The 19,150-nt window shown below is 42.4% G+C and overlaps 1 protein-coding gene across 4 annotated transcripts in view; it reads left to right on the top strand.

Moving 5' to 3' along the window:
* MAPKBP1 (mitogen-activated protein kinase binding protein 1) overlaps positions 1-19,150 on the top strand; it is a 102,695-nt gene that overhangs the window by 56,801 nt on the left and 26,744 nt on the right. For 3 of the 4 annotated variants that reach the window (XM_017811622.1, XM_017811620.1, XM_017811612.1), the window contains exons 6-20: positions 12-182; positions 3,069-3,206; positions 3,830-4,012; positions 4,618-4,635; positions 5,156-5,316; positions 7,489-7,678; positions 8,684-8,830; positions 9,716-9,900; positions 10,012-10,103; positions 10,459-10,584; positions 12,317-12,387; positions 12,838-12,959; positions 13,862-13,937; positions 16,507-16,618; positions 17,190-17,253. In XM_017811622.1, coding sequence (XP_017667111.1) covers positions 12-182; positions 3,069-3,206; positions 3,830-4,012; positions 4,618-4,635; positions 5,156-5,316; positions 7,489-7,678; positions 8,684-8,830; positions 9,716-9,900; positions 10,012-10,103; positions 10,459-10,584; positions 12,317-12,387; positions 12,838-12,959; positions 13,862-13,937; positions 16,507-16,618; positions 17,190-17,253 — 1,856 coding nt within the window. The remainder of the gene's footprint in view (positions 1-11; positions 183-3,068; positions 3,207-3,829; positions 4,013-4,617; positions 4,636-5,155; positions 5,317-7,488; positions 7,679-8,683; positions 8,831-9,715; positions 9,901-10,011; positions 10,104-10,458; positions 10,585-12,316; positions 12,388-12,837; positions 12,960-13,861; positions 13,938-16,506; positions 16,619-17,189; positions 17,254-19,150) is intronic. The other variant, XM_017811606.1, reaches the window with a different exon arrangement.

Below are 19,150 nucleotides of genomic sequence, written 5' to 3'. Positions count from 1 at the left end.
GTCCCTTCCAGAGTGGACACATGCCAGCAGTTCGGGTATGGGATGTGGCTGAGCGAACCCAGGTGGCAGAGCTCCAGGAGCACAAGTACGGTGTGGCCTGTGTGGCTTTCTCCCCCAGCTCCAAGTACATTGTTTCAGTGGGGTACCAGCATGATATGATTGTCAATGTGTGGTCATGGAAGGTAAGTTGTCTAGGAGGTTGGGTGGACCACAAGGTGTTGCTAATTAAAAAGAGTTTCCAGTTTGACTGTAAACTAGTTCAATTTCATCTTGCTTTCTCCTTTTTTTTAATTCTGTAGTTATTGTTTGGTTTTTGATGTTCATAGACAAAGGCAAATTTACACATGAAAGCTATGGTTCCTCAGGGAAGTTCTAAGTCACTTCCATGAAGGGATATTCTTTATACTTGGAGACGTTTGACATTTTGCTGTCCAGCCAGAAAAGCCTGGATTTTGAAACCTTGCCAAACCGTTGTGCTTTTTTAGAAGCTTATTAAAAACTAATTTATGAGGTTGAGGAAGAAAACTCTCATCAGCCAGGGATTTCTCTTGCAGTGTGGTGGATGCTCTTGGCTTGTTTTGTTTTTGTTATGATAGAGTTTGTCATCCCACTCTGATCCCATCCTTGATGGATGAGAAGAAGAACATAGGGAATTCATAATGGGTGAAAGCCGATGAAAGCTTGTGTCCTCTAGTAAACATTTAAGCATTTGTTTTTTGTAGATAAGAAAACAAACATTTGTTGACAGTAGGCTTGGAGTCTTCTGTATTAATAAATGCTAGGCACTTATTCACGTCCTGTTACCTCTTCAAGTGCTAAAAGAGATGATTTAAAAAAACACATAAGTGGATTTGTTAAATCTCACAGGATTATTGAATCATGGAATGATTTGTGTTGGAAGGAACCTTGAAGATCATATCATTCCAGCTCCTCTGCCATGGGCAGGGACAGCTTCCACTAGAGCAGGTGGAAATCCCATCAAAGCCTCATTCAATCTGGCCTTGAAAATATTCAGGGATGCGGCATCTACAACTTCTCAGCTTGTTCCAGTGCCTCACAACACTCACAGTAAAGAATTTCATTCCAGTGCCTCATCGCCCTCACAATAAAGAATTTCTTCGTAACATCTAATCTAAATCTACCCTCTTTCAGTTTAAAACCACTACCCGTTGTCCTATCACTACACTCCCTGATAAAGGGTCCCTCCCCATGTTTCCTATAGACCCCCATTAGGTAGTGGAAGGCTGCTATAAGGTCTCCCCAGAGCCTTCTCTTCTCTTGCAGCTTGTAAGTCCATGCTCATTTAGTATGTTACTCTTTTCATCACATTTCCTGTGCTGTAATTTAAAATCTCACTGTTGTCTTCCGCATAAGCTGAAATTTGACCTTCCTATTTTTTGTGTAGCTGAACTGTGTGTAGTGTTAAAACCTAAGTGCATATGTCAGTGTTGAGATGTGAGTGCTCAGCCTTTTGGTTCTTTACACTTATATAAATGAAAGTAGTGACTTGGAGAGGATCACAATGTGTGCCATGTGTGGGACTCTGCAAGTAGCTTTGTCTTGCCTTATGCAGGTTTTTCTGTTCACTGTATAATTATGTGCATGAGAACTTGTGAGATGAGGACTGTCTCACTCTTCTGTGATGAAGAACACACACTTTAAGCATACACTCCAGACTGTGACTGTCAAGAGTTCCAGCTAGCCTTTATTTTGCAGGCAGGACACCACAACTAGAGATACTTTACCTGACCAAAGTCAACGAAGACTGAGAGACCAAGATGTGAATACAGATCTCCTGAAGCATTTTCCAGCATTTTTAACCACAACCCTTCTTCTATCCTCTGTGCTACTGCTTTGATTTTCCCTGTTTTTCCTGGCTGGGAGACTTAGTCTTTTGACTGTGGTGGAAAAGAGAACCCCTGTTGTCTGTAGGGTTTCTTTGCTTCACTAAAGAAAGAACACAGCAATGATCCAGATGTTAAGGTCTGCAAGGGTCCTAAGCCTTTCTCTGTGCACTGTCTTGAAAGAAGTTATGATAGTCGCTGTCCCACTTGCTTTTCCTCTGGTCTGGGTTGGGGGATCCTCCATGGTGACAGTGCAGAAGCCTAGATTTCTCTGTTGCTGGTTTCTTCAGTTCTGTCAGCACGCAGTCTAGTGGGGCCCTTGGAGTGAAGTGATTTTTATACTGAGGGCATTGTGTTGGGAAGACTGGGAGCAACTGAGTCCCTAAAAGGAAAGGTAAAGGAAACAGAGCAAGGATGAAAAGGGATGGACTGTTGTCAGCCATGTGCTGCATGGTTGCAAACCCACCACAGACAGAGGGGAAATTTTTTTTATTCTCACTTCTACCATTCCCTGGGGAAAGGCAGTGGGAGGAAAACTGAGCGATGATATTGTGAACAGGGAGCTTCTGGTCTCTTGACCATTTTGCATCCTGTTTTCTGTCCCTGTGTGTTCTTACTCCTTTTCCAAACTCTTTGACATTTTAAAGTGCACATTTGAGGTATAGCAGATTTTGCTTTTTCCCTTCCAATCTTTTTGTATTTTGGGTCTTTTGATAAAGCATCATGTCTTTAAAGAAAAGAGAGAATTTATGGAAGAACCATAATTTATGGAAGTACTGTTTTCCCTGTGAAAAAATACCTGTTCCCCATCTTGAGTGCCTTGCCCTCACTGCTGCCTGGGGGCTGGCAGAGCTCCTCCTTGTGCTGGCCTACATATGTATTTGCTGTTTAGGAAAGGAAATGGCTTTGCTCTTGGCTCCTGGTGATTGTGAAACCAGCATGTTTGTTATGGCTCAGACAGCAAGTTCCTGCAGGCACTAGTGCCTGCTGATTTGTTCTGGATCCCGTGGAAGTGGAATCGAATGTAAAGTGAATTGTACTGTCTGCCAAATCAATGTTTCCAGCTAATGCTGGGGAGGTCATATTCAGAGGTGAATGGGGAATAGTTTGGGCCTCATCTTTTCCCTGCTGCAGTGCTTGTACTGCATATGTGCCTGTAATTGAAATTAGTTTCCTTTGTTTCTGAGTAAAGAAATTAATCAATCTAAACAATTATATTTCCAGAAAAACATCGTAGTGGCAGCCAACAAAGTCTCAAGTAAAGTGACAGCTGTGTCATTCTCAGAGGACTGCAGTTACTTTGTCACTGCTGGAAATCGACATATCAAGTTCTGGTACCTGGATGACAGCAAGACCTCCAAGGTGAGAGGAAGTGCATCAAGGCTGAGCTGTGAACAGACATTTCCATCTTAGAGTGGGATAGATTTTCCCCAGTGAGCTGTGGGAAGTGGGAACTCTTTGATTTTGCTAGGAGTCAAGAATAGCCCTCCACCCTGGCTCTCAAGTCTCAGTCTCTCCATGGGCTGATAGCACTAAAAGCTTATCTTATCCTGCACTGAGGCAGGGGCATTGCTCCTGGAGTTGCATAGCAGCATACTTGTTCTTTTGTAGTCACATATACTGAAGGACAAATAAATTAGAGAAGAGCTGCAATCATTTCAACTCCTTGGAACACAGAGGTGGGGAGAGCTGTATGACAATTGATGTGAGCTTCTCAAAAGGTTGTGAGTGTCATTTTGAAGTGTCAAATAAAGTGTTTAAACTTTTAACTGTTCTGTTTTTCTCTGGGGGACAGAATCCTCCTATGATGATCTTTGTGTGCTCATGAACAGCTGTAAACATGAACAGCAAGTAAAACCTCTCTTTGTAGGCTGTTGGCAGTTCTTTTTTGAGTTACTTCAGCACTCAAGGCTTGATGTTCTAAAAAATTACTGTCTACCTGAAGTGCCTTGCTCTATTTCTAACAAACTGTTTTCTATTGGTAGGTCAATGCCACAGTCCCCTTGCTAGGTCGCTCAGGATTGCTTGGAGAACTGAGGAACAACTTCTTTGCGGACGTGGCTTGTGGAAGGGGCAAAAAAGCTGAAAGCACCTTCTGTATCACATCCTCAGGCTTGCTCTGCGAATTCAATGAAAAAAGGCTGCTAGACAAGTGGGTGGAGCTGAGGGTGAGTTTTACATCCTCCTATTCTGCAGTGTTTGTGCCTGCTGAAGCAGAGCAGGAACAACAAATAATAAGGGCACTCGGACTGCAAGCTGACAACAAGCAGTGAAAGTAATTGGGCCTCTGCTATTCTGTGATTTACTCTGGAAGGCCAGGCAAAAATAGTATTGCTTCTTGGCAAAGGGATTTTATTAATCATTGAGGCTCTTTCATTTGCAGGCTTCAGCATTACAGCTACTGCTCTTCTGGCAAAGCAGTGTCCTTATTTGGCTTTGGCAACCCCTGCATGGTCCCTCCTGGCTGGGCCTGGAGAAGTAGTTTTAGGAGGATTCTGATTTCTATCAGAACACTCTGCAGTGTCTTACTTGGCTTGTGCATCTCAAATGCAGGTTCTGAATGTACTAGTTGGTTTGGCTATTCTAAACCACCAGGTTGGCCCATAGTTAAGAATTTGATCGTGCTTATTTTCCTTTCAGTTGAATGTAACATGCCCACCTGAAAGGATCCAGTGTATTAAAATCAAGGGAAAATTCCACACTTTCACTCAAATGAAATGCCTCTTCTTTTCTTTCCTTTCCTCTCTAAAATCTGCCTTTCACTCTCGCTCAGAATACAGACAGCTTCACAGTAAGTTGAAAAAACTTTTTGCATTGAACTCATTCCCTTTTCACCACACTCCATTTTGTACCACTTTCTGCCATTTGTACAAATCCCAAAGGGAGGGGAAGAAAATCCATTTTTTTCTTTTCTTATCCCCTTGTGACAGGTAATGTGTTGGTGTGCTAGTACAGGTGAGGTGCTGCTTGCCTGCCAGTGGTGTTGAATGTCACAGGAAGAAAAGCAGTGTTCAGAGTAGGACTTAGCTGGACCAAATGTGTAGCTCTGCTGACCTCCTGTCACAGTGGGTGGCAGAGGAAGTAGGCTTTTTTTTTAACCACTTGGAATCTGCAATGAACCTTCGCTGAGAAGCTCTTCAGAAAGGAAAAATGGATTTTTAGGCTTTTCCTTACTCCCAGGGCTCGACTTCACTACAACTTTTCTGACCATGACTCCTTTGTCTGTCAATTTGCTGTTCACCCTATCGTGTATCTGGTGACCTTTGACATGTGAGCACGTTGCTCATTCTTGTGTGCTGTGTCCTCCTCAGACCACTGTGGCAAACTGCATCTCTGTGAATCACGACTACATCTTCTGTGGCTGCGCTGATGGCACCGTGCGGATTTTTAACCCTCTGAACCTTCACTTTGTCACCACACTGCCGAAGCCACACTTTCTGGGAACAGACATCGCGAGTGTGACTGAGGCCAGGTATGGTGGAGAAAGGTGGAAGGGAGCAAGGGAGGCTTGTAGGAGTTAGAACTGTTCCCCAGACCTTTGCCATCTGGAGTGTGCTCTTTTTATGGATTAAAATTGGCAGCCTGTTGGAGATCTCTCTGAGCTGTTGCAGCCTTGCCATGTGTGACTGGGCTACAGCCCAAAGCTGGTTGCTGGACTATACAGAGTATCTTGCTCCTCATGTCCCTGGAATTGCTTGGGTTTGGTGGCCTTTTGACAGTGGTTGCTGTGAACAAGCAGGCAGAGGGCACAGGATGCTGTGGCACACTTCAGTTGTTCCTGTACCTTGGGACATCCTTTGCTTATCACTGGTAAGGGATGAAGACTCTCCTTCGTAGCAATATAATGATCTTGTTAAGAGATGCCCAGGCTCTCATGGGGCACTTTTTCAAAGGCTCCCTTGCAGCCTAAAGACCTAAATCTACTATTGTCTGTAGTCTTTCTTCTCCTGCAACCTTGTGCATTCTGTTTTATTGTTTTCCTACCTTGTTCCAGTATATTCTGTCTTGGTTTTCTATTTCTTACCTTCTGAGGTGGGTAATATGATTTCTATACGGTTCTGTCTGCCAGCTTGCAGAGGCTTATGCTAGAGAAAACCCTTCATGTGTTGCTGTTTGCCAATCCTGATTGGAGGCTTTCCCAGTCATTTTCTTTAATTTCTGTCACTAGTGGGGAGAGAAATCTAAAAATGGTATGAATTCACCAGCCATTATTCCACTGGATATCTGTAGTCTCCATGTCTACAGATATGTACTCTCAACTTTTCTTTGGAGCTTTAGGTAAGAGTCAAACAGCGCCCTGTACAATCTTCCTTCAGAAAATGAAGTGGGAGATAATGATGTTCCAGTAAAGGAGTTGAAAAAAGAACTCTCTCAATTTAAAATGCAAACAGTTTCTAATAGTGCTAAAGTCAAGCAATTGTATACATGGACCCTTTAAAAATACTCTCTGCTACTCTCATGCATCAGTCAAGCAGAAATATTCATAAATGTGAAATATGTATTTGTAGCACTGATTACAATCTTAACAACATTTAAAAATTAATTTATTACTTCTAAAGAAGCTTGAAAACACAGGACTCCTTTTATTCCCATGCATGCCAGAGCTTCTCTGTGGGATGCTGGTTGCCCGCCTTCAACTGCCCACAACTGTATCAATGACCTGATTTTTCAGTAGAATCTGGGCTGTACTCTTCCAACTCTCAAACCTTTCCAAGTGAAGAAGAAGGGTTCCAGTTGTCTCATGAGCTATGTGCACTTTGGCTCCACCAGTCCTTTTAAATTACCTGCTCTCAACACCCTGGCACTCTGGCTATAATTACCTTGTTCAATATCATTAGCAGCACTGTGGGATGGCTGAGTTCACCTGAGGTCAACAGAGCAGTTCCTTTACATGCATGGCAGCAGAACTGAACAGAGCACCCCTGTAGAGGAGATGCAGGGTTCACATGGTGTGATCTTGGGCCACACTGGGATAAAGACATGTTTACTTATTATGCAGAATTCCTTTTTAAGTTAGCAACAGACAGCTTGCTTATCTAGTAAAGACAGTACTCATCTGCAGTTGCCCATCTCACAAGTTGCTGCAAGCAGCACCACGCTGGCCTGTGTGTGGGACAGGGGTGGAAGGAAGGCAGGTCAGACAAGTGGCCACTGAAATGAACCATTTCATTGTCCCTTGTGCTGATGTGCTCCTTTTGAGTGCAGTACTTATTCTTCTTGGTGAGAGCAATTCTTGCTATAAGTAAACAAAATATAGTACCCACCAGAAGACGATCCTCCCCTTTGTTTTGAGATTATTTGACTTGGATTTTAATTTTGCCACCTGGTTATGCAGTGGTAAGTGATGATCAAACGTTCTGTTTGGTTCTTCTTCAGAGGAAGTCAGTCACCTGTTTGTGGTGGGACTCTGAGTTAGATGGCAAGGAGTATAACTTTTGCCATGGGACTTTGAGGCTTCTTTTGGGACTCTGGTTGTTCAAGAGACAGGTCTTCCCAGCCAACTACTCTCTCTACCTATGTATGCCACAGTGTATTGTTCACTTCACCAGCATCCTGTGGAGAATCCGAGCTCTCATGCTTCACCTCCTTGCCCTGACTCCTAGAGAGCACAAGTTAACCAGGCTGTTTTTCTCTCTTCATGCAGCCGTCTTTTCTCTGGTATGGCTGATGCGAAGTATCCAGACACGATTGCCTTGACATTTGACCCCACCAACCAGTGGCTTTCCTGTGTATACAACGACCACAGCCTGTACGTGTGGGATGTCAAAGACCCGAAGAAAGTGGGCAAGGTGTACTCTGCTTTGTACCACTCTTCCTGTGTGTGGAACATTGAGGTATGTTGTCTACAAGCAAAAGTGTCGGATTGTGAGTTGCAGCTGAGGAAGTCATCTGAGGAACTGCCAAATTTGAATGCAACCACTTATTGCAGAGAGAAAGAATTGACTCAAATTTTCTCCTGTGGTTAGTGTGGTTCCTACGTGGCCTGAGTTGGAGCTGGGAACAGTTCTTTTGCTGCATTGCAATGGCTGACCAAAAGCGTGAGAGGCAGTGTGCTACTGGGAAAAAATATTTCACCGTTAAAATGTGAGAGGTGGGAGAAGGAGCAGAACTGGACAAAGCTGAATGCAAGGGTTCCTTTTAGAAAATGCACAAGAGGTTACTGCTGACCTCAAAAAAAATTATTTGAGGTCTATGATGAGCAAGTGCTCCAAAGTCAAAAGAATGAAACAGGTGCTAAGATCTGAAGTCTGCTCCTTCTTCACCTATGTACCAGAACATGTGGAAGTAGCCTCTCAAGTGGCTGTCATCTTCCAGTCTGTTTAGTTGCCTTTCCTTCAGAGGAACAGAGGGAAGGAAAGGAGGTATAGGAAACAATGTAGTTGTTAATATGTTGAAATATGTTCAACAGTGGTCAGGAAAGAGGGAAGTGATTGAGGACTCTATTATTATTTATTAATTGCACCTCACCATTTCCTTCTGAATTATAAATCAGCAGTAGTAGATGAAAGTTGCGAGGTGGTTGTTGCATGGTCATTTTTGTATGGTCTTTGAGGTACTCTTTTGAACTAACTTTGAACTATTAGAAACAAAGGATGCTGGCTTGTTGCTAAGTTCTTAAGGAAATTTTCTATGTTCAGGGAGGCTCAGTGAATGTTTGTTTGAAGTGAATGTGAAGCTCTGGTCTGCAAACAGGTTTTCATTAGAACTGTCTGGCTTTCACCTTTACAAAACAGAGAGGACAGCCCTTTTGTCTCATTTTGTTTTGAAACTTGCTACTGCTGTCTAGGATGCCAGGTGCCAGGCAATCTCATTAAGGGTTTGATTTTACTTGCCCTTAGATGTATCCAGAGGTGAAGGACAACAACCAGCCATGCCTCCCTCCTGGCTCTTTCATCACCTGCTCCTCTGACAACACCATTCGTCTGTGGAACACTGAAAGCTCCAACATCCACGGCACAGCCCTGCACCGCAACATCCTCAGCAATGTAAGATCCTAGGTTTTGATCACCTCTTTGCCCTTGGGGTTGGTCTTCCTCATGCACAGGTATACCCAGGTTAAGGCCCAAACTTCTTTGGATCTCTGAGTCAACACAAGCTTCTCTGTAAACTGAGCACAAGTCTGATTAAATGTATGAACCCAAAGAAACATGAAGGGAGTATTGGGTAGAAAGGCAGTTTGTCTGAAGTAGAGCTGGAGTCTGTTGCTGTTTTCATAAACCACCCAAGGATTCACCAAGCTTAGTCTCTTCCATGAGGGCCGTATGCTTCAGGAGAGCTGTTTCTCTTTTTCTCCATCTCTGTAATGTGTAATCACTTACAGATTTGTTTGGAAAAGGTGCATTAAACGAGGCAGAGGTTTGGGAGAATTGAATGAGACAGTTTACACTCACTTCATCTATATAACAGAGAGGATACTCATACAGATCAGTGATTACGTATGGACATTTGCTTCCACTCTCAGTTGTACTGGAAGATCTGTGGACCCATTGGCCTGACCTTAGGAATCAGATAGAAAAAAGTCCTACTTTTTCTATCAGCTCTCAGAAGGCTGACTTGGATGATCTCTAGAAGTCTTTCAGATTCCTGCTGTGTGCCCTAATATGCTGTAATCAGTAATCCCAGAGTTTGTCTGTAGTGCAGGAGATGCTGCTAATTTCTAGCTTGAAGGGTAATCTTGCAAAGGGTCATCGTGAGACACAGTTTTGAAACTTTCATCCCACAGTATGAAGAGGCTTAGTGCTTGTTCCTAGCAATTACAGCATTATTGCCAATGAAGTGCATAGGTTGGCCAGGAGCCCAGTTTCTAAGGCAGATGCTTCGCTTTCATATTTTGTAACTATTAAATATTTCTGGGTGTATTGTGTCCCCAGGACTTGATGAAAATCATCTATGTAGATGACAACACTCAGGTACTTCTGGACACTGATTACAACTCAGCAGGAAGTGCAGAGAAAGCTGATGCACAAGTGATGGATACGAAGGTGGGGATACGCACTGTCTGTGTGAGTCCCAGTGGGGAGCACCTGGCCTCAGGAGACAGGATAGGCACTCTCAGGTAATCCCATAAAGCTTCTTATGCAGATTGCAAACTAGCCAGGCATGAGAATCAAAACCAGGTCTTGCTAATTTTATTAAACATACTGAAATGAGTCATGTTGTGTCTTAGGATATATGAGTTGCAGTCTCTGAAAGAAATGCTGAAAGTGGAAGCCCATGACTCCGAGATCCTGTGTCTGGAATACTCCAAACCCGACACAGGTAAATGCAATAGAGCTTCTTCCTTTTTGCGTATGAATATAGTATTGAGCAAGTCAGAATGTCCAGCCATGGTATGTTAGAATTTTCAGTGGTGAGCTACTCCTGGATTTTGGAGCAGGCTTGCAGAGTTGGGCCAGTACAGCCAGACTTTACAAAAAGGCTTCTTTCTCATACTTTTCTTTGGACTATGGTAAGTTGAGATTGAAACTTGTTCTGTTTATTATTGTAGTGTGAAATCCGGGAGTGTTCCTTTGTGTCCTTCCATGCAGTTTGCTACAGTATAATGCTTTGTCCCTAAGATGACTTGAGAAGCTCTTTTGAAAATGGTCATGCACTCTTTTTAACTTTATGACAGGTTTAAAGCTCTTAGCCTCAGCCAGTCGGGATAGACTGATTCATGTCTTGGATGCTGGGAAGGACTATAGCCTGCAGCAGACCCTGGATGAACATTCTTCTTCCATCACTGCAGTGAAGTTTGCAGGTAGAGAATCATGGCCTCCCTCCAAAGCTGGATTTGAGCACTGCTGTTGTTCCATTGTGGCAGTAATTTTAGCTACTTAAATACTGGGCTAGGCCAATTTGGAGCTGCATCTGGTTTTTTTTATGCCATCTTTTGTAGCTGCAGTCCTAACAGAAGGTGATATGTCATGATAGTTGCCTTCTTTTCCTTTTTTGTTTTCTTCTTCTCTCCTTCCTCCCCACTCAAAAAACCTTTCCTGATTGCCGTCCTCAACATTTCTTTGGAAAGCTGTTTTTCTGTAATGATTTACTCCCTTTAACTGATGTCAGATGGCTAAACGTTGTTCTTAGTGAGAAGAGCTGTGAAACAGTTGTCCAAAAAATTCCCCAAACCAGCAAAAAAAAAGTTTCAGGATTAGCTAGTCACAAGTAAAGTTGTCATTGCAAACCAGTGTAAGACTTTGCATTTGTGGTAATAGAGCATGTTGCATCCCCAGCACTCAGTTACCACTGATGGTCAGACACCAGTGTGCTGTACTGTGCTGTTGTCAGGAATAGCAAGGGTTGGCTGCTCCGTCAGGCCAAGCTGGTAGCCAGGAAGGCAGGTAAAGGTAGTAACCTCACCGGCAGTGGGATGGTCCCACAATTACCTGAACAGGGTGGAACAGATCAAGTCCAACTAGATCCACCTAGTAGTCCAGATCACCAGACAAATCCACGGTGATAAGACTGGTCAGCAGTGCAAGGTCTGGATCAGTCTGAAGACAGTGGTCAGGGTCAGCCACAGTTCAGCACCTGTGAGACAAGTGTAGCATCACAAGCCCTTGGCAACAAGGCAGGTTTGAGTTCAAATCAGGAATCTGAGTCTGTGGGTCAGGGTCAGGATTCGGATCAGTGGGATATGTGTCCAGGCCCAGGTGTGGTTGCAATGCTGCTGCAGTATAGCTCAGCTGGGGCTCAAGGATGAGAACCTCAGCTTGAAAATAGCTCCAGAGTGAAGGGACCTCGCTGAAGCTTCATAGCAGAGGCCACCCAGAGCCACTGTGTGGCTTTTTCAAGGGTTTTTTTTTTCCTTGAGGAGCTTCAAGTCCAGCAAAAGTTTCTCTAACAAGTCTGTCTTATCAGTGAGCTGGCCTTGAATGCAGCCAGATGATCTCCCAGTAGATGAGGGAACTGGGCTTAAGGCCTGGCAGCTGAGACCTTTGTGCTGGTCTGTGAGCCAAGTGCAGGCGTGCTTTAAATGGGTGCAGTTCAAGGGCCTGTGTGATATTGGATTAGTTTTCATTACTTTGAGTTGTATCAGGTGTTCCTTTGCTGAAGGAGCAGATTGGTTACAGAAGATTGCTAAGGGAAGAAGGAAAGTCTGACCCTGCAGTAAGAAAGGGTGGCAAGAAACAAGTGACCAACTCTGAGGTCTGAAAAGTGCCTGTTGCCTGTTTTCAGCTCATACCAAGTGTGAACGTGCCATATTGCCATGGAATGCTGTGGCACAGAGAGAGTCAGCACATGAGCATACTGGTGAGGGAGAAGACAGAATTACATCCTAATCTGTTCTATAAAGCTGCATTAGGGCCACATGCACTCTGAGCATTAACAACAAATGCTGTCCCTGAGACAGGATTTCTGTTTTGCTGCTTACAAAGCAGTCAGGCTTAGCTAATTAGGACTAGAATACATGAGGAGTGGTATGAACTGAAACATTTCCTCCACCTTGAATCTGTGTTTATCTTTTGTCTCCTGCATTTTTGTTCCAGCCAATGATGGGAAAGTGCGAATGATAAGCTGTGGGGCAGACAAGAGCATCTATTTCCGCACTGCGCAGAAGGTAACCTTATCACAGCTTTTTCTGTGTGCTTTTAATTAATAATCTCTGCACAAAGGAGCTACTTCAGAGAACGATATCAGAGTTTCTTTATGAGCTTGTTGCTATTGCAGTCTCAGTTGTCTCCCACTGACTCGATACAAGAGATTACATTTGGAGAACTACTTCTGTGAAGTATGCAGCTAGTTCTGGCCTAACCTTTCACAGCAAGATGCAAAGTAGAGAGCAGTTAGGATATCTGCTTTTCTTTTGCTGCCAGAGCTATTGTGAGGAGTGGTGAAAGAGTATGTGCTGGAGGGAGGAGTTCATTGTGCCTCCAATCCCAGCTGCTCCCAGCAGCTCCCTGGGAAGGGTTGTTTTGTGCTGGCTGTGTAAGAAGACTCATCTGTATTATTTGTGTTTAATAATGGGTTAACTCTTTGATTTTGACACGGTCTTTGCCCACATGTTTAGACAGGAGAAGGGGTTCAGTTTACCCGAACACATCACATTGTTAGGAAGACCACTCTCTATGACATGGATGTGGACCCCAGCTGGAAATATGCAGCTATTGGATGCCAGGATCGTAACATCAGGTTAGTTTACTTCTCATCTTGAAAATATGTTTGCAGTCCTAAATGAGGCGGCCCCATTTTCATCATTGTTCCTCTAGGTTCTTTAATACAGCATTTTCAGACAGATCTGAGGCCTCACCTCACACTATGAGATTGAACTCTGCCTATCCCCTCACTGATAAAAAGCTGTGGATATGTGCAAATGCCCTTGGGACTCTTGGCTTCTCACTGGGTTGCTCTGCAGAGCAAAGCTCTTCTAGTGGGAGAGCAATTGTGCCTTTCTTGGCACATCATTGAGCTTTGGGGCAAGAACCTCTGCACTGTGGTAGTTTTTGGTTTTGAAGATATGTCTAGTGAGAAGCTGTGAGGTCCTGTGGAATAGCTGGGACTGTGGGAATCTAAAACTGAACTAGGTGTTACTGTCTTTGAACAAGTGGAGTCCATTCTCTGCTTCCTTTTTATCCATTTCTCCAATCTGTTTTGCTTGTAAGCAAAGGAGTTTCTCTGTAGTTTTGTGTCTTCTGCTATTGCAGCTGGATGAGATGTTGAGAGTTTTGGTCATAGCTAAATATCACTACTGGTTTAGTATTCTAACATAAATAAAGTGTCTTGCTCTCTTAATCCTTTCCTTTAGTATGGAGCTGCCACAGGTACTTTTACTTCAGGAAGGACTGAGGCTTGATAATAAAGCCTCAAGTTTAATTCAGATAATCTGCCTCTACATTACTTTTGAGGTTGTTTCTTGAACCATTTAAATGATTGATGGTTATACTTCATGGAGATCATTTCCCCACTTCCTGTGGCCCTGTTTCATGTATTTTATGTGGAATGAGGAACAGAGATAGAAAAGGATCCTGGTGACAAAGAGCCCCAGAACAGCACCTGGGCAAACTGAACCATTTTATCTTCTGGCATCCCCTCAGGGTTTTCAACATAAGCAGTGGGAAGCAGAAGAAGCTTTACAAGGGATCCCAAGGTGAAGATGGCACTCTTATCAAAGTAAGCTGTTTTCCTTTTTCTTCCTTTTTTTATTTTTTTCAGCTTTTATGAATGCAACTGAGGGACAAGAAAATTAATCTGAACACAGTAAATTTTTTTTTTTGCTTGCTCCATACTTTGTCCTTTGCCCTGCTGCTGCTTCTTCCCATCTCCATCCTTAATGGCTGGTAATTTGGGTTCCATCAGCCTAAAACAGGAAAAGAGTCAATAAATCCTGAAGATGATGTATGATTTTTCTCTCTGTCCTGTTTCTGCAGTAAGTCACTGGCCCATGATGTAAAAACAAGTAGAACTGCACCAGTATCTGTCAGGAGATGATTTAATCCATTTAATTTAATCCTTTACTTTCTGCTCCAGAGAGCTCATTCTGGATTTCTTGACTGTTTTTGTTAGGATTTTTAAGGTGGAGATGCTTGCGGATCAGTGTTTGTGAAGTGGTTTTCAGAGGGCAAATACAAGCGAAACTCTTTGAGTTGATAAAATTAAATGGCATCTGCCCTGAAAAGCATGGATCTTGGAGTACTGAACAAGCCTGGTAACTGCTTAGAAAGAGTCTGTTCATATTTTCCACCTGCTGAGTGCATCCAGACCTTGGGATAGGGTAGCATGCCTGCTTCTGCCACTATCCAGGCTTACCCTGGTAAATCAGGTGTGTTCAAGATCCAGAGTTAAGAGTGATGTCAGCACATTGGGATGTGGAAGAATTGCATTCTTGTCTTTAAAGGGGGAACCAATTTACACAACCAAAATATCTCTCAAGTTAAATTGCCAAACAAACTGCTTCTCTTTTTTTTTTCCCCTCACTTTTTTCATACTTTTTAAACCAAATACTTCTGTTCAGCTGAACAGGTCAGCAGTATTATTATTAGGGACTGGAAGGAATGTCCTATGAGGGGCAGCTGAGGACTTTGGGCTTCTGTAGTTTGGAGAGGAAGGGGCTGAGGGATGACCTCAGGATGAGGATGAGGAGAGGATGTGGAGAGGGAGGTGCTGATATCTTCTCCCTGGGATCCAGTGACAGGACATGTGGGAATGGTTCAAAGCTGCACCAGGGGAGGTTTAGACTGGACATTAGGAAGCATTTCTTTACCGAGGGTTTGGTCGAACACTGGACCAGGTTTCCTAAGAGAGTTGGTCGAGGCCCCAAGCTGTCAGTGTTGAAGATGCACTTGGTCACTGCCCTTCATAACAAGCTTTAATTTGGTCAACCCTGAATTAGTCAGGCAGGAATAGGTGATCATTGTAGTTCCCTTCCAGATGAAATTATTGATGGGTGTCAATAACTGGGCAAAAAGGAAGGGGAAAATAATTTTGTTCAGTGTCTTATTTTACAGAGAAAGATAAGTTCTCTTTCTCTTTGCCTATTATAATTCCTACAAGGTTTTTTATTAGTCAGAGTGATGAAAATGAAAAATTGATGCTACACTTCATCGCTGATAAACTTAGGTGCTTGATTATGTCTTTCTTGGACCAGAAACCATGAAATGGGCTGGTAGCTGGATTTTTTTGTTTTTAACAACCTTTAAGGTCTTTTTGTGTTTGTTTTTTTTTTCATGTGTACCTCAAATGGGGAATCTCAATTATTTTTTAATGTTGCTTTGCTCATTTTTAAGACAGTTATGTAACCAAGGGGATTATGGTTATCTCTGGAATTCAAATTTTTTTGGCCTGTTTTTCTGAGATCATAATATACATTGCAGTTTAATGAGTAGAACCCAAACAGTGACACTGGAAGCAAAATATACAGCAACAAAATAAAAATTAAAGAAAAAACCCCAACAACTCACCAAACCAAAACCCGTCCTTTAAGTACCATGTTTCCCTTAAAAACCAGCCATTTTCACTCTCAGTTCCTTAAAATTCTGTAAAAAACAGAGCAGGACATTTGGTGACAGTAGCTGTATTTGCTGTATAGTGCAGCTTTAGACCTTGTAAGACATTTGGAGGGGATTTTATATTTGATCTGAGGTAAAGCAACCAATGGATGCATATGAAAAAGCAAACAACAAACAAACTAGTCCAAAAGTGGGAGTTGCAAGTGCCAAAGATTTGACGGTATCATTGTCAAAGACTGTTTCTTGGCAGTGTTTAGTTCTTTTTCGATTTCTTCCTCAAGACTGGAATCTTTTAAATTTCACTTAACTCTGTCAGCTCTGATTTTTTTTTTTTCTTGTGGCTGGAGGAGGGATGTTTTGGGGTGTGTTTGGGGTTTCTTATGATTTTGTTTTGATCTTAACATAGAAGAAAATAAGACCTCAGTGGTTAAAAGAAGGTAGAAGAGAGAGGTATAAGTCTGTCCATTGGTGGTGATGTTTTCACAGTCATGAAGGCATTTAATGCAAGTGTCTGTAGTCTCTGATTAGGTTGGAGATAGTCTTAAAAGTTTAGTCAGGTTGGAGATTTGTCCTGGGATGCTGGATAGTCTAGTATTCAACTGGAGTCCTGTGGGAGCTACTTGCATTTTATTCTGTTAACTACTCTGACTGTCTTTGGTATTCTGGACCATTTTCATGAGGTTTGAAGGTACTTTCTCACCAGGTCTTTGCATTCCTCTTGTCTCCTACACCAGGTGCAAACAGATCCCTCTGGTCTTTATATTGCAACCAGTTGTTCTGACAAGAACCTGTCTATCTTTGATTTCTATTCTGGCGAGTGTGTTGCAACCATGTATGGACATTCAGGTAAGGCACATTAACTTCTGGAAATGCATTTTTTTCTGCTGATGACTATATAATTGGGGTCTGATACTAATCAAAGATTCTGAAGGTTTCTCACCACTAAAGTTTACCTGATTTGTATTTTCGAGTAGGTTGTAGCTAGAATTACTTGTAATAGCTTATTTATTGCAATTTCAACTTTTGCATTTTGCACACAAGCACACACACTTGTTAAGCCATGTATTTGTTTACACAGTTTTTCTATTAGGCTATAAAGTAGTCTGTGTTTTTTCAGAGTATGTTGAGTTTCATTATGACATAACCTCATCTCATACCTTGCAGGAACTATTCTATCATAGACAAAAAGAAAATTCAGTCTTCAAGTATATTTTGCCATGGGATGCCCTTTCCATGTCAAGCCTAGATTCTTGGTTAAATGGTTATGGTAATTGGGGCATATTGATCTGTGAAGTGTGTTGGCTTTAATCAGAATTTGAATTACTGAGTACAGATAGACTATTTGGCTAATGATCTCTTCTGTCCACTGGAATAATTCAGGGAAGATTTTTTTTTTCTTTTGGTTTATTTTACACAGAGATTGTAACTGGGATGAAATTCAGTAATGACTGCAAACATCTGATCTCTGTTTCTGGTGACAGGTAAGAGGTGTTTGCTTGTTTATGATATCGGCTCATACCATCTCACACTGGATTTAATGTGTCTTTAAGGAGAGTAGATTTTTATTTTTTTAATGAAGGATGTTTTATGCATTCCAAATAAACCTCGGAGCTTTCTGAACCTTAAATATGTGCTGTTGGTAAAGTTCACAGAGCTTATATTATCCTTCCATGGAATGAGACACACAGTGAAGTACTTCACTTTTCTGAGTGTAAGTGCTATTTGCTGCTGGAAAGGAGACAGAGATATGGCCAGTTTCCTGACCAGCCTTCAGGTTTGTAATGTAAGGCAGCTTGTGCTATTTTTACCAGTGGTGCCAAAACCTTTTCTTGCAGTACTCCTGCAAGTTTCACCAGGTGAAAGTGCCTGTCTAGCACCAAAAGGGACAGGCTTGTCCCCACTTTTTGATCCTGTCTGTAGGGTCCTCTTTGCCACTCCCCTGAGTCAGCAGTGATGCAACTGGCCCCTTATTCAGCTGATTTAGGTCACTCTCCCCAGATGAGTTTTCTGCTGATTTAGTGGACTAAATCAGTTCACTAAAAGCTTGAGTAATCACCAGACTGAACCCAAGGGGAAAAGGAGAATATATGCCTAATATGATGATTGTAGAGGGGAGTGGACCCACTATTTCTGGAATCAATGAATGTTTAAATCAGCTGAACCGAATAAAATTTTTCCTTTGAGAAAGATGGTTCCTGGAGTGCTATTGCAAGTCCAGAGCAACCCAGATTTTCTCTCTTTTTCTTTTTTTATTAATAAAATACAACTGAATTGGAAAGAGAGTTTTGGAGGGTAAGTTGTTACAAAACATACAATATATCGTCTTAAATCTCATCAGTTGGTTATTTCTGTCTTTCAGTAAAAAAATAAATAATTTAGTTTTCATCTTTACCTTTCACGTGTGTAAATAGGTTAGAGAAAAAATTGCTGGAGAGAGAGTCTTTTTGTTGTGGACTTCCAAAAAATTCCAGAAACATGGAAGGTTGGAAGTCCCCAGTGATCCTTGTGATTTAGTGCAGCATCCCCTTGTTGACGTTTTCGTGAGCAAAAAGGTAATTTTCTTCACTAAGGGTGTGGAGGAGGTGGATGAGAAATGAGAAAAGAATTCACGAGGAACTTTGCTTAAGGAGATGAGAAAGCATGTTTTTCAAAGGAGAACAGGGAAAATAGTCTGTTCACACACAGCAGCATGTGCAAAGAATAAAACTGAGAATAGAAGGAAAAGCTGAGATGAGAAAGGGCACAAGGACTGTGAGACTCATGTAGAGAAAAGTTACTGCAAGGTAAGAAAAAAGCCGAACCAAAACGCTGCCCCCCCCCGCAAACCCCAGCAAAAGGGGTAGGTGGGAACATGTTTTTTTAGAGTTTGTGTTGAATGCCAATGTATTCACAAGTTCATGTTGTTTGCTGTTTATCTCTAGGTTGAATAGCTGTGGCAGTGGGATAAATGAACAAGCCAGATTTGCTTTCGGAATTTTGTTTCCTCCTTTTCTTTGGTAGTTTATCAGCCGCAGATTAACGGCTGTTACTTCGCGAGAGGTGTTGCTTGAGGGGAAGCAGCTGCTTGCCCTGTGTTGCCAAAGTTCCCAGACACAGTGCCTCACCCCTTTCTCCTGGATGAAAAGCTTAGGTGGGAGGATGACAGTGTGTTCCCTGTCAATGGGAAGCGTCTATGTGATTTCAGTAGCTGGGAGGGATGCTACTAAAGCGTGGCACTGAGGGCAAGAAGGGAATTTTTAATTTTTTGTTAAAATCTTCACGGGCTGCAAAAAGGGGTTTATGTTTTCTTTTTGTGTGATATGGAACTTGACACCTTTTGATGTGTCTCCTCATGAGAGATAAAATATAGACAAGATTCAGGCATTTAGGATCCTGGAC

The sequence above is a fragment of the Lepidothrix coronata genome, unplaced genomic scaffold, assembly GCF_001604755.1.
Source record: "Lepidothrix coronata isolate B3197 unplaced genomic scaffold, Lepidothrix_coronata-1.0 Scaffold1, whole genome shotgun sequence".
In the NCBI taxonomy this organism is placed as follows: domain Eukaryota; kingdom Metazoa; phylum Chordata; class Aves; order Passeriformes; family Pipridae; genus Lepidothrix; species Lepidothrix coronata.
This window is presented reverse-complemented; position numbering and strand designations above follow the sequence as displayed.